General features: G+C 31.2%; 2 protein-coding genes and 1 non-coding gene across 3 annotated transcripts; 2 read left to right on the top strand and 1 right to left on the bottom strand.

Annotated features, from left to right (window-relative positions):
* Positions 1-1,646: 1,646 nt before the first annotated feature.
* On the top strand, positions 1,647-3,773 carry LOC108213075 (ubiquitin-related modifier 1 homolog 2). Its single transcript, XM_017384821.2, has 4 exons — positions 1,647-1,814; positions 2,667-2,742; positions 2,905-2,987; positions 3,479-3,773. The coding sequence occupies exons 1-4, from the start codon at positions 1,792-1,794 to the stop codon at positions 3,594-3,596; spliced, it is 300 nt and encodes a 99-aa protein (XP_017240310.1). The 5' UTR covers positions 1,647-1,791; the 3' UTR covers positions 3,597-3,773.
* Positions 3,774-4,348: 575 nt separating this feature from the next.
* On the bottom strand, positions 4,349-4,429 carry TRNAL-AAG (transfer RNA leucine (anticodon AAG)). Its single transcript has one exon. It is a non-coding gene; the product is annotated as a tRNA-Leu (tRNA).
* Positions 4,430-4,483: 54 nt separating this feature from the next.
* On the top strand, positions 4,484-10,548 carry LOC108213056 (thioredoxin-like 2, chloroplastic). The gene is made up of 4 exons (XM_017384789.2): positions 4,484-4,960; positions 8,336-8,518; positions 9,757-9,921; positions 10,272-10,548. Exons 1-4 carry the CDS (start codon positions 4,745-4,747, stop codon positions 10,401-10,403), a joined length of 696 nt encoding a protein of 231 aa, XP_017240278.1. The 5' UTR covers positions 4,484-4,744; the 3' UTR covers positions 10,404-10,548.
* The last annotated feature ends 1,293 nt before the right edge of the window (positions 10,549-11,841 follow it).

Raw genomic sequence — 11,841 nt, forward strand, 5'->3', positions numbered from 1 at the left:
TAAAGTTTTGGATTGCTAAAGCCTGCTCCATAAGTATGCCTCATTTAATCAACAAAAAAACACAAACTATGCGGAAATATAAAATTAGATGGATTGTATCTGATTTTGATTTTATGTGGATTTGATTTAAAATGTAGTAAAATTGATGTGAGTCTTTGCAATTTAAGCACAATCAGTCAAAATCACAAGGATTATGATTGGATTTCAAAAAATATAGAAATACACTAAATAATTCAACACAATTTAGTATATTATGAATTTCAAAAAAATTCATCAGAATTTAAATATTATTATATTTTAATAAATTTTAAATTATTTCAATTAAATACTATCGAATTTTTAAGAATAATTTGAAATTCTTACTAAATACTATCAGTTTTTAATTTTTATAGCATAAGTAAAAATCATAATCAAATATCTTGATATATTTTATAGGTTAATAGGCAAAAAAAATCACTGAACTCGTGGCCAACTTGCAATAGGGTCATTGAACTCAAAAAGTTTGCAAACTGATCATAGAATTATATTTAAATTGCAGTCAACTCACTGAACCAATAAAAAATTGCATTTAGGTCACTGCGCCGTTAAGTATTAGTTGACTTTAACGGAATCCTTTAGAAAAAAAAAACTTTGAAAAAAAAGTATAAAAATTTGATTTTTATAAAAAAAATTTGAAAACTTAAAAAAAAATCTGAAACTTATGAAAAGCTTTCAAAAACATATGAAAAAAATGTAAAAACTTCGAAAAAATCTCGAAAATTTGAAAATTTAAAACTTCAATAAAATTTGGAAAAAATTCTGAATTTTTTATAATTTCAAAAAAATTTTAAACTTCGATAAACTTTCATATTTTTAAAAAATTCCATATTTTAAAAGTTTTTTCAAAAGTTTCAGATTTTTTTTAAGTTTTCAGAATTTTTAAGAAAATCAATTTTTAATATTTTTCCAGAGTTTTTTTATTTTTTAACGGATTCCGTTAAAGTCAACCGATACCTAAAGGCGCAGTGACCTAAATGCAAACTTTTATTAGTTCAGTGAGTTGACTGCAATTAAATTTAGTTCTGTGACCCGTTTGTAAAACTTTTTGAGTTCAGTAACCCGACTGCAAGTTTGCCATGAGTTTTTTTTTGGGTTTATATTTTATAAAATGAATTTCATAAATAATTTTTTTAAATCTTAGTTGAATACATGTTATCTAAAAACATGTCACTTATGTTTTAATATATATGTGTGTGTATTTTTTAGATAAAATCCTGAAAGTAAATATTCACGATATATTAATTTTGATTCCCGATTTTAATCAATTGTTAATAATTTCTAAATTTTAATGAATTTTATGTTATTATAATTTTATGCGGAAGTCTAGTTAATTTGACTATTTGAGATAATATATTGTAGAGCTGATGAAAAAACATAAAATCCTACAAAATTTATCATCCGATAAATATAAAAAATTGATGGTTTGAACCGTCAATTTTTAGATATTATTAAATTAAATTTTATTAAATTTTAAATAATTTACACTTAATATCATCTGATTTTTAAATATAATTTAAAATATTGAAAAAATATCTTCATATTATCTCTTACAATAATATAAAATTTTAATTAAAAAGCTCAGATTCTATGAACATTGTCCTGGGAATTTCTTTTTTCAACAGCCCCTTTTTTCCTTTATTCGGGGAAGTGTTCCACACACTTCACACTGTATTTTTCTCATTGAAGCCGGGAGATACTCTAATTAGGGTTTAATCAAGAACAGAACTTGGGGCTTTTCTAAATTCACTAAACATGAAGCTCACTCTTGAATTTGGGTAACTCTTTCTTTCATTAATTTGTTTAATGTTTCCATCAAGCTTCAGTTTTTATGTCAAATTTCTTGATTTATGTCAAGGTCATATTTTTATTTAAGAATTTCAGATATTTATTTAATTTCTGCCGAGGTTTGTTGTAGGGATGAAAATAATGCTGATTTAGAAGCTGTTGTCGCATTAATCTTGATAGTGTAGTCTAGCAGCTCACTAATTTTTAGTAGTTTAGTGTATATTTTGGGTGAAATAATGTTGCCTATAATTTTATAGCAAAGTTTTGTACTGTGATACAGCTATACTATACCACACCAAATTAAACATGCCGCTATGTTTAGTTGGGGTCTGGGGACGGTGAGATGTATGCGTACATTCCCAGCTACCCTTATAGGAGTCTGTACTTTGTTTCCATGTTGATTCCCAGCTCTTGAGTAAAATCTTGGACAGTTTAGGAGATGTTGACAGTTGATGATATTTTTTGCTTTGTTGGAAATTGAGAGAAGCTACTGTTTAATTTTACTTCCGGGGTTTAAATTATGATGATTTCTTGTACCTGGCAATTAGAAAAAGGTAGGGGTCACAAATTTTGTAGATATTGTTAAGGATGTTAATAGGCCTAATTACTAATTGATGTTGAGTTTGTAAATATGTATGTATACCTAATGTATTGCATTGGAGCATCCATCATTCACTGGTAGATGGACATAGAGCCTATCAGCCTAATAATTTAGTGTGTTTCACTGCTCTTATTATGCATTCTGCAGTATTTCTTTGTGATTAGGGTCTTTATTCCACTTCTTTCGCGTGATGAACATGAATTGAGATAAATATTGCTTTTGTTTCACGCTTCAAATGTAGAGGAGGATTGGAGCTGCTTTGTGACTCTGTAAAGATCCATAATGTCGATGTTGACCAGAAAGATGTAGAAGAAAAGGTGATTTCTATATGAAAGTTGCTTCTTTTTCTCTTTTTCCTGCCAAGTTTATGGAAGTTGCTTTCAGTTCACAAATATACGTCAAATTTTTTTCTCCGGCCTATAATGGCTTATATGTTGGTTCAGAATATTCTCGTGACATTGCCTACGTATTTGATACAGTTAACTATGAAAGATTTGCTAGTTTGGGTGGGCAAGAATTTGATCAAGGAGCGTCCAGAAATGTTTATGAAAGGAGATACAGTGTAAGTTAAGATTCTTGTTTCATATAAAAGATTGAGGCAATTCCTAAAAGCACATCAGCAGCAGTTTAGGAGTGCCATTGAATTTGGATATATGTGGAACATGTTCGCTTATGGATTAATGTTTCTATACTTGCATAAAATTTCTATATTGAAATTCCAGCTTCGAGGGCTTGGTCTGTTGTGTTTCCTTCCTATTTGCCAAATAAAACATGCATTTTTGAAGACATAACATTAGTGCAGGAAAAATAATATAAATCAGGCATTAATGCAAAAAGCCTCAACTTGCATTATTAGTCCATGCATAGAACAGGTTTTCTTTTACTTACAGGACAATCACATTAATTAACAACTCTGTGAAAGCCCCCCTGTAATTGTTACTGTATTAGATTTGCTATTAGAAGATTAGTGATGATTTATCTGCATAACTTAGTATGTTCACAGACTTGCAGGTTTCTATCTGACTTGTTTGTTTCTCTGTAATCTTTGTGCAGGAGGCCCGGTGTTTTAGTTCTTGTAAATGATTGTGACTGGGAACTAAGTGGTCAACTCGATACGCTTCTAGAAGAGAAGGATGTTGTAGTGTTTATTTCAACTTTGCATGGGGGCTGATATCAAATAAACTCTATAGCAGTCATTGTTTCGGATATCATATACGTCTGTGTAACACTATTTACGCAGGGAAGTTAACGCTGAAAAGATAGAAGTACTACTTTTTCTGTCTTTGATGTACTTTACTATGTTTGTCAGAACCTCATATATTATAATTATAATTATACTGATGGGCCAGACTATTGTTCAAGTTCAACAATGATGTGCTGCTTTTGTATTTGAAAACTTTGTCAAAAATTGCTCTATTGTTGGTGAGGCTATGTACTCGTAACGAATTATGTACAAATCTCCGGCTCGTTATATCTAGTTATGCATATGATGTAGTATGCATCATCTTATAGCTCATTACACTTCACTCAAGTACTTCTATGTGAAACAGCGACCATTGAATCAAGCATTTTAATGAAAAACTTTTGAGGTTCTTAAGCAGACGCCCTAGGTGGATCGCTTATGACTAGGTTTGGGATCTTGGTAGCATCAGAGCAGAGCTTTGGCTTTGCGGCGATACTATCTGTCGTGGGAAGAACAAAGTCATTGCTGGACCAATGCTAGTAGATGCAAAATAAAAAAAGGTATTTTTCAGGCTTCAAATTCTACAACATAACAACTTCAAAGCTTTAATCACACTCATACTGAGTCATACAGTATGTTGGTATTCTAAGAAAAAGACCACTCTGCTCGAAACATACAAAACGAGAAAATGAAAACTGATGAGCTGATTTACAGAGGGTAAAATGTAAAAACGGAAGAATTGTCGAGAGTGGGATTTGAACCCACGCCCTTTCGGACCAGAACCTTAATCTGGCGCCTTAGACCAACTCGGCCATCTCGACTTTTTCCCAATTTTGATATTTAATCTAAGTAAACATATCTAGATCAAGATTCTTGCTTTTGGTCTGCATCAAAACATATTCATCTACGATTCATATGAATCATATCCATATATCCTCAAAACCAACCAAATTAGAAACTCAAAACAACAAAAATACATACACACACAACTTGGTTTTTGTACATATAATCCATTCATGAATTCTTGAAAATTTAAAAGGGTTTTTGTATGGTTCACAAACACAACTTCTTTGTACTCATGTGATACACACACCTATATATACACTACTATATATTGATTTCTATTTCTCTGTTCAATGGCTGATGTGATTAGATTATCTTTTAATTCCTTAAGGCTTTCATCTTCTTGTTCTTTACTGACATCTTTGAATTCTCTGTATCCTAGTCCAAACCCCAATCCAAGATTTTTCAAGAAAATTGTTAGTGTTGCTGTTAATTCTTCTTTATCTTCAACTTGTGATTTTGTTCCTCAATTATCGAAAATACCCAGAAGGGATTTGCCATCTTTTAAGGTAAAGTTTTCACCTTTAGTCATAAATGTTGCTGTATATGTGTGTATTGTTGCAATTTTAGTGCATATGATGCTTATGACGGTTAGGGTAGATGAATTCTTGAATTGTTTGTGAGATTTGAAATTGGATACGATATAATGTTTGAATGAATTAGCGAGCTGTACTTGTATGTAGGTTATAGGATTTTGGGACTTAAATACCCCTTATGGAACTCTACAAAATCTATTGAAGTTATTATGTTTCTCTGATATCCAAAGTCGGTTTTTTGATGATCATACAGTAATGTTATGTGATTAACTTATTGAATTATTGTTGCTGAAAACTGAACTTGTTGCCTTTGATCTATGAAAAATCTTGGTACCGGGTTTCTTGTAAGTTGAGCAACTTAAAATTCTGCGAAATTAGGGTGATTAGACAGTTTACAACGATTATATTAGTGGACATAAGTGAAAAACGTTTATTGTGTTTGTTATGATATGGTAAGTAAAACTATCTGTTTTAGTTCAGGTAAATAAATAGCAACCAAATGGAAAATAATATTTCTTTTTACTATAAACTTAGTTCTTGCAATGTTTCATTGGTAGCTTGGTAATAACATGAGAAATACGATTGACAAAATTTTTAGTGGGTACTATTGCAAGACTATTGCAAGAAATGTAGGTGTGAAACTTAGCTTGTTTCCATACTATGAGACCGTTTGGGTAAACTTAAAAATGGCTCGGGGATTATAGGGACTTAATGTGATAAGTGCGTAGCTTAGATTGTGTGTTACAGGTGACTAATGAGTTATTAAAAATGTAATAATAAAAATAAATTTAATAGGTTAATTATTTAAGTGATGAAACTGACTTTTATTGAAAAATCATAGAAATAGAATATGTTTTTAAAAAAAGTACTCCCTCCATCTCACTTTAAGTGTCTACTTTGCCAAAAAAAAAAAATCCCAAAATATGTGTCATACTCTTTAACCCATGTAATTTTTTTACTAGTTTCAATATAGTATTAAATACAACCAACAAACCCCCTCATAAATTCATTAATGCAGGAAATATGAATGTATAGTACTCCCTCCATCCCACAATACATGTCTCTTTTGAAAAAATTACGCATATTAAGAAAACATTAATTAGATAAAAATTTCTCACTTGTGCCCCTAATAAATGCATGAATGTAGACTCTTATTTAACCCTTATTAATTGTTATACAACTTTAAACAAGGGTAATTTTGGAATAATGTCAATATATTTGCATTGGAAAATTAAAGTGGACAAGTATTACGGGACAAATTTTTTTTCCAAAAGAGACTTATATTGTGGGACGGAGGGAGTATAATTTGAAGTGAAGAAAGGTAAACTACAGAGTATTTAAGTAGGAGTAATGCTATGCGTAATTAATATTTATAAATAACCAAGGTGAATAGGTGTGTGAAGATAATGATAAAAACATTATATTAATTGTTTCTTAATATGTGTGAAATTTACGAAGTGGACACTTAAAATGGGATGGAGGGAGTACATCCTACTAAGTTCCGACTTTAAGCCAGTTTCTGGCTTATTTCAATCTTTAAGTCAATTTCGAGCTTATGACACAAATAGACATAATAGACATTTTTCAGGATAAAATCAAAAATAACTTTAAGCCCAAAGCTCAGGCAAACAGGCTCTATGAATAGTATATGGGTTTGTCTAGTGTGTGCCCATGAGCACATGCTAAGCACTAAAATCTATGAATTTGGGAGGTTTTGATTGGTGTGGTTATTTTAAATGCAAGGGGGTCCATCATTATTAAGGAGTGTAAACCAATCAAAACCATCCAAATTTATAGATTTTAGTGTTTAACATGTGCCCATGGGCACACCATAGAAAAACCGATAGTATATTATCTATTTGCTTTAGCTCATTGAAGAGTCTTTTACACTCATTGGCATGTTGTCGGGGACATACAAATACTTATTTCAGTATTGAACATCCTGAAAAGCTCTATGTAGTTAAATGGCGAAAGTCTTACTTTTCCTTGTCACATATTTTTGCATTTTGCCAAATCTGCCTTAGAGCATCTCCAATCATTGAAAACCCTTAGCTAAAAGGTGAGTTGGCATACTAAAAATAAAAAAAATTAGCCACCAGCTCGAAAAACTCAATTCCAACCATACCCAGCTGTTGTCTATAATTTTAGCCAACCTCCTATGGATGGCTAAATTTGTCGAACCACTACAGGTTTGTAAGAAATCTGTAGGAAGATTGCACATCATTTATTACCATATTGAACTGATATATTCTATTTTAACAATCTAAAATATTAATAACATACTATTTTTAAATTATAGCCAACCAATATAGCCAATACCATTGAAACAAAATGTCTTACAGGTTCAGCAAATTTTACATAATGTCTTATAGGTCCCGTTTAGCCAACGATTATAGCCAACGCCGTTGGAGATGCTCTTATGGTCAGATACTTTATATTTTGAATCCATCGTCCATGCCCTTTTTCCACAATGATTATCCTATTTAGGAATGCCCTATTCATATACAACATCTCTTTTGCACTACAATTTCCAAATTACCATTAATCATATACACTCTATGTCAAAGTGTTAGTCAGAACATTTCGTCTATATACTAACTTATTTTTCATCTACAAATTTAGACTCTTTTGAGTTTTGATGCCCCAACACCCACATTTACTTACCATACCCTTGAAGGGAGTTTTATACAATAATGTCAAGAAGTAGCCCTACTTATCTCAATTTATGCACTCTCAGCTATCGCAATTGAAGTAAGATGGATATATTTGTGTGTGTGTGTGTGTGTGTGTGTTATGACTCTCTGATTTGTTTAATCGTCAGTTGTTTTTAGCTCCTGAATTGCTCAAATTTGATTTAGGCATGTAATTGATAAATGAACCAAGCTACTGTACGTTTTCTGTGTATATTTGTGACATGTGTCATGTGTTGCTTAAATATGGGTTCTTGTACGACTGATCACTGTCGCATAATTATTTATGATTCACTGGTTGTTTGCTCATGAAAAATTTTAGAATAATCTAAATGTAATTGATAAGTAAACCAACCTGCTAGATGTTTGTCTTGTATATATATGTGAGCTTTCTCAGTTCACGTTCAAATATGCCGAGTGCTTACATATGATATCTTGTTGGACTTATATTTGTAATTTCTGGTACATCACGGGTGCTATTGACTTTATAATTAATATTTAGTAGGAATCTGTTTGTAAGCATTCTAATACATGCATCACTAGTTCACTACTTATTAATTTTCTGTAGTCAGTTTGTGCTCTTTGATTACGTTTTATTGCTTATATAATTGGTTTATAACAAATGTACTGCCTTCATTGGGTGGAAAATCTGCTTCAGGTACAAGCAACTATTGCTGAAACTGATCAGCCAAAATGGTGGGAAAAAACTGCTGGGCCGAACATGATAGACATTCATTCGACACAAGACTTTTTGAATGCTTTGAGTCAGGCTGGAGAAAGACTAGTAATTGTTGAATTTTACGGCACCTGGTGTGGTTCTTGTAGAGCACTATTTCCGAAGGTAGCCATCAATTAATCCGCTTTTTGAGTTTCAGATTATCCTGTAGACATTGGTCAGTCACACACTCTAAATTCAACTTTTTTGAGATCAATACCCCGTGATTATTTTTGTTCTTTCATCCCTGTTTCCTTGTGGTAGTTTTCCTTTAGAACTGTTTTGATCATCTTCTTGAATAAATCAAAAATTCATTAATCTTATTTGTGCAGTATGCTCAACTGGAAAAATATTGTAATAAGTAATAATAACACCTGCCGCCTGCTGTATGTTAGCACCTAAAAATTAAAAATATAAATTTCCCGGTCTTAGATGATATGGTATATAGATCCTACTTGTTCTTTCATAATTCATGGATTGAATATCTGTCCATCTGCAGCTATAAAAGTATGTATTTGCACGGTATAGAGAGAAAGATGTATTCTAGTGGGGGTGCTTTGTGTAATTGAACTTTTTTCTTGTTTGTTTTCTAATTGCTTTTATTCCCTCACAACATAGTCTACACATTAAAATGTGTGTGTGTGTGTGTGTGTATCAGTGCATGTGTGTGTGTGTTTGTGCAACAATTGATGCCAACCGGTAAGTGAGAAATTTTTGGAGTTGAGGCGTTAATATTTGCATTTGAAGAGTACTATTGATTGAGTATTTCAAATTATCGCTTTTCGACTTGGAATTATTTTTCTATTGGATAATGGAGTAGGATTTCAAATGAAATTTAAATCCAACTTTTTGTGTGTGTCCAAACATGTCATTTGATCAAATCCAAAGTCTCAAATGAAATTAAAATTCCCAAACATGCCATAAAGTAAATATGCAGTAATGTGAACCTTTGGAGCAGTGGCGTAGGCACATATTAAGAATCACACGGATTATATACTTTATTAACATTCTACCGGCGATCATGTCAGTTCCTGAACAAATAAGCACGTCCATCACCATTGTCTCCTTGCTTCCACTCATAAACGAGAAAATACACTTTATGCATACCAAGTGTAGAATTTTATTTATAATTTTGTTAAATATTGCCAATCAGGAAGACATACCTGTTCTCAGAAGTACTCTAGTAGCAGGCCTCCTGAATGACATTTTGCTTATACTACAATGTTTAGCACAAGTTAGGATAATGCAGCTCCGCCAGATCCATATATTAGGAGTTCGATCTTCATTGTTTAGTATTGTTTCTGCTTCTTACTATTGGTGATTTTAAACTACTATCTGATATAATATAGTGTTGAATTTCCTAGCTCTGCAGAACAGCACAAGAACATCCTGAAATCATGTTCTTGAAAGTCAATTTCGATGAGAACAAGCCTATGTGTAAAAATTTGAATGTGAGGGTGCTTCCTTTTTTTCACTTCTACCGTGGAGCCGATGGACAGCTTGAAGCATTTTCCTGTTCACTTGCCAAAGTAAGTCAACTTGTGGTTTTTTTATACTCAGTTCCCCATATTCATTTTTCAAGACTCATAGCCAAAAAGAAAAAGAAAGCATATCAGTTTAGAAATCCTTTCAATTTGTATGTGATATAGCTAGGAAACGAAAAGAAAAAAGCATATCAGTAAGAATTAAGTTGCATACTTAAACTAAGCATGTTGCTTACAGAAAGTTCACCTAAATTTGGAAAAAAGATCAAGGATATTGAAGTTGTATATGCTGGATTTGATTAGTGCTAATCTAGCGAATTTGATTTGTTCTATGGTACTTAACAAAGAGCCATATGAATCCAATACTCTCTAATACAAATAAAACCATATTGTAGTTTCAAAAGATTAAGGACGCTATCCAGATGCACAATACAGATCGCTGCAGCATTGGACCGCCGAGAGGTGTTGGAGATCTTAACCTTGAAGCTGTCTCTGCTCCAAAGGATAAACAAGCGGGCACTTCTTGAAGATTGATTTTCTTGATTCAAGTATCTGTCTATAGTTTGTATCCCTAGTTTTTACTCTGTCACAGTTACAGTGAGAAGGGTTATATCTATTTTTTATGTATATTTGTAGTTTCATATGGAAATAATAGCAATCAGAGGTTGTTTACGAGGCTTTTGCATTTCTGGCTTGGAACTTTATAAGTTATGGGTGTGGTACAGAAGCCAGGGCACATGATTATAAACTCAACAAGATTTCAAATCTTAATGAATGCCCTGTCTTTAACAAAGCCAACTGTTAACTATCCTTTCCACACAGATTACTTTTTCTTGTCTGGATCCATTTGATTCATATTTAGCCCTCTTTCTAGGTCTAAATATTAAAGTTAAAAGTTTATGAATTCAATTTTTTAATTGAAAAAGGGTTTTGCTTAATTAATTAAGTTTATTTTTAACTGTTTATAAATAAAAAAGTGTTCAAATTAATATAACTTTTTACAAGAATACAATTTATTCTTTCCAGGACTCTAATTTTACTATTGTAGAGATGGTTTGGCTGATTTCTCATATTATATTTCAATATTTGCAATGAAAAAAAGAAAAAGAAAGCTAGTTAATTCAAACCTATAAAGAAAAATGAAACCCTAAACGTCTTTAATAATCACCCCTTTTGGTTCTTTTGAATCTTGTAGAAAATCTTTTGTTCTTTCTTTTAAAATTTTTAGAACTTTAAAATTGTTGTTTTTCATTTTTTGCATTTTTTTAAGTTCTTTTAAAATAAACTTAAAAAAGGAAGGTTTTGGACATAAAATCATTCCTAATTAATTTTCATAAATTTATTTACGAATGTTATGTTTTTTTAATTTTCTTATAACTTAACTATCTATCAAAAATATTTATGAAATTAGTGTCCACACCCAAAAGCAACTTTGCAACTTTACCAAATATGATTTGTAAGGGTGCTCTTAAATTTTTTTTTGAAAAAATAATATAATATGTGATTTCTAATAATATAGTATGTGGTTCCTCGTAAGTTAATATAATTTGTTGCATCCGATTACATTTGGTTGCGAAAAATCTATAAAAAATAATTTTTTTAATATTTTACAGATTTTAAAAAAGTAAAAAAGAATATATTTTTTGAAAAAACCCTAAATTTTAAAAGAAAAGATTCTACAGAAAAAGGTCAATTATACTTCTGTGAGGACCGTTACTCAAACTAGGATTTTTTGCCCGCTACGCATGGTTATAGAGATGATTTTTAATTAAAATTAATTATGCAAAGATTTTGAGAAAGAAATACAATTAAAAAATATTTAATGAAACAATTTTTCCGATTTTGTGGATGAAAAATATATTACTCTCATAATCATCGTGAACATTAATTTGAGTTGATATGATTTCAAATGCCAGCTTCTCGAGCAGTTAAAAAAAATAAATTTAATTGTTTTTTTGTTACTAA

Source organism: Daucus carota, chromosome 3 (genome assembly GCF_001625215.2).
Source record: "Daucus carota subsp. sativus chromosome 3, DH1 v3.0, whole genome shotgun sequence".
NCBI lineage: Eukaryota > Viridiplantae > Streptophyta > Magnoliopsida > Apiales > Apiaceae > Daucus > Daucus carota.

Bases quoted from the DNA above. Each gene is read 5' to 3' on its own strand.
- LOC108213075 (XM_017384821.2), top strand. From the start codon at position 1,792: ATGAAGCTCACTCTTGAATTTGG. The intron at 1,815-2,666 runs GTAACTCTTTCT...CTTCAAATGTAG, and splicing joins AAGCTCACTCTTGAATTTGG to AGGAGGATTGGAGCTGCTTT. The intron at 2,743-2,904 runs GTGATTTCTATA...TATTTGATACAG, and splicing joins AGAAAGATGTAGAAGAAAAG to TTAACTATGAAAGATTTGCT.
- LOC108213056 (XM_017384789.2), top strand. From the start codon at position 4,745: ATGGCTGATGTGATTAGATTATCTTTTAATTCCTTAAGGCTTTCATCT. The intron at 4,961-8,335 runs GTAAAGTTTTCA...AATCTGCTTCAG, and splicing joins GGGATTTGCCATCTTTTAAG to GTACAAGCAACTATTGCTGA. The intron at 8,519-9,756 runs GTAGCCATCAAT...TGAATTTCCTAG, and splicing joins GTAGAGCACTATTTCCGAAG to CTCTGCAGAACAGCACAAGA.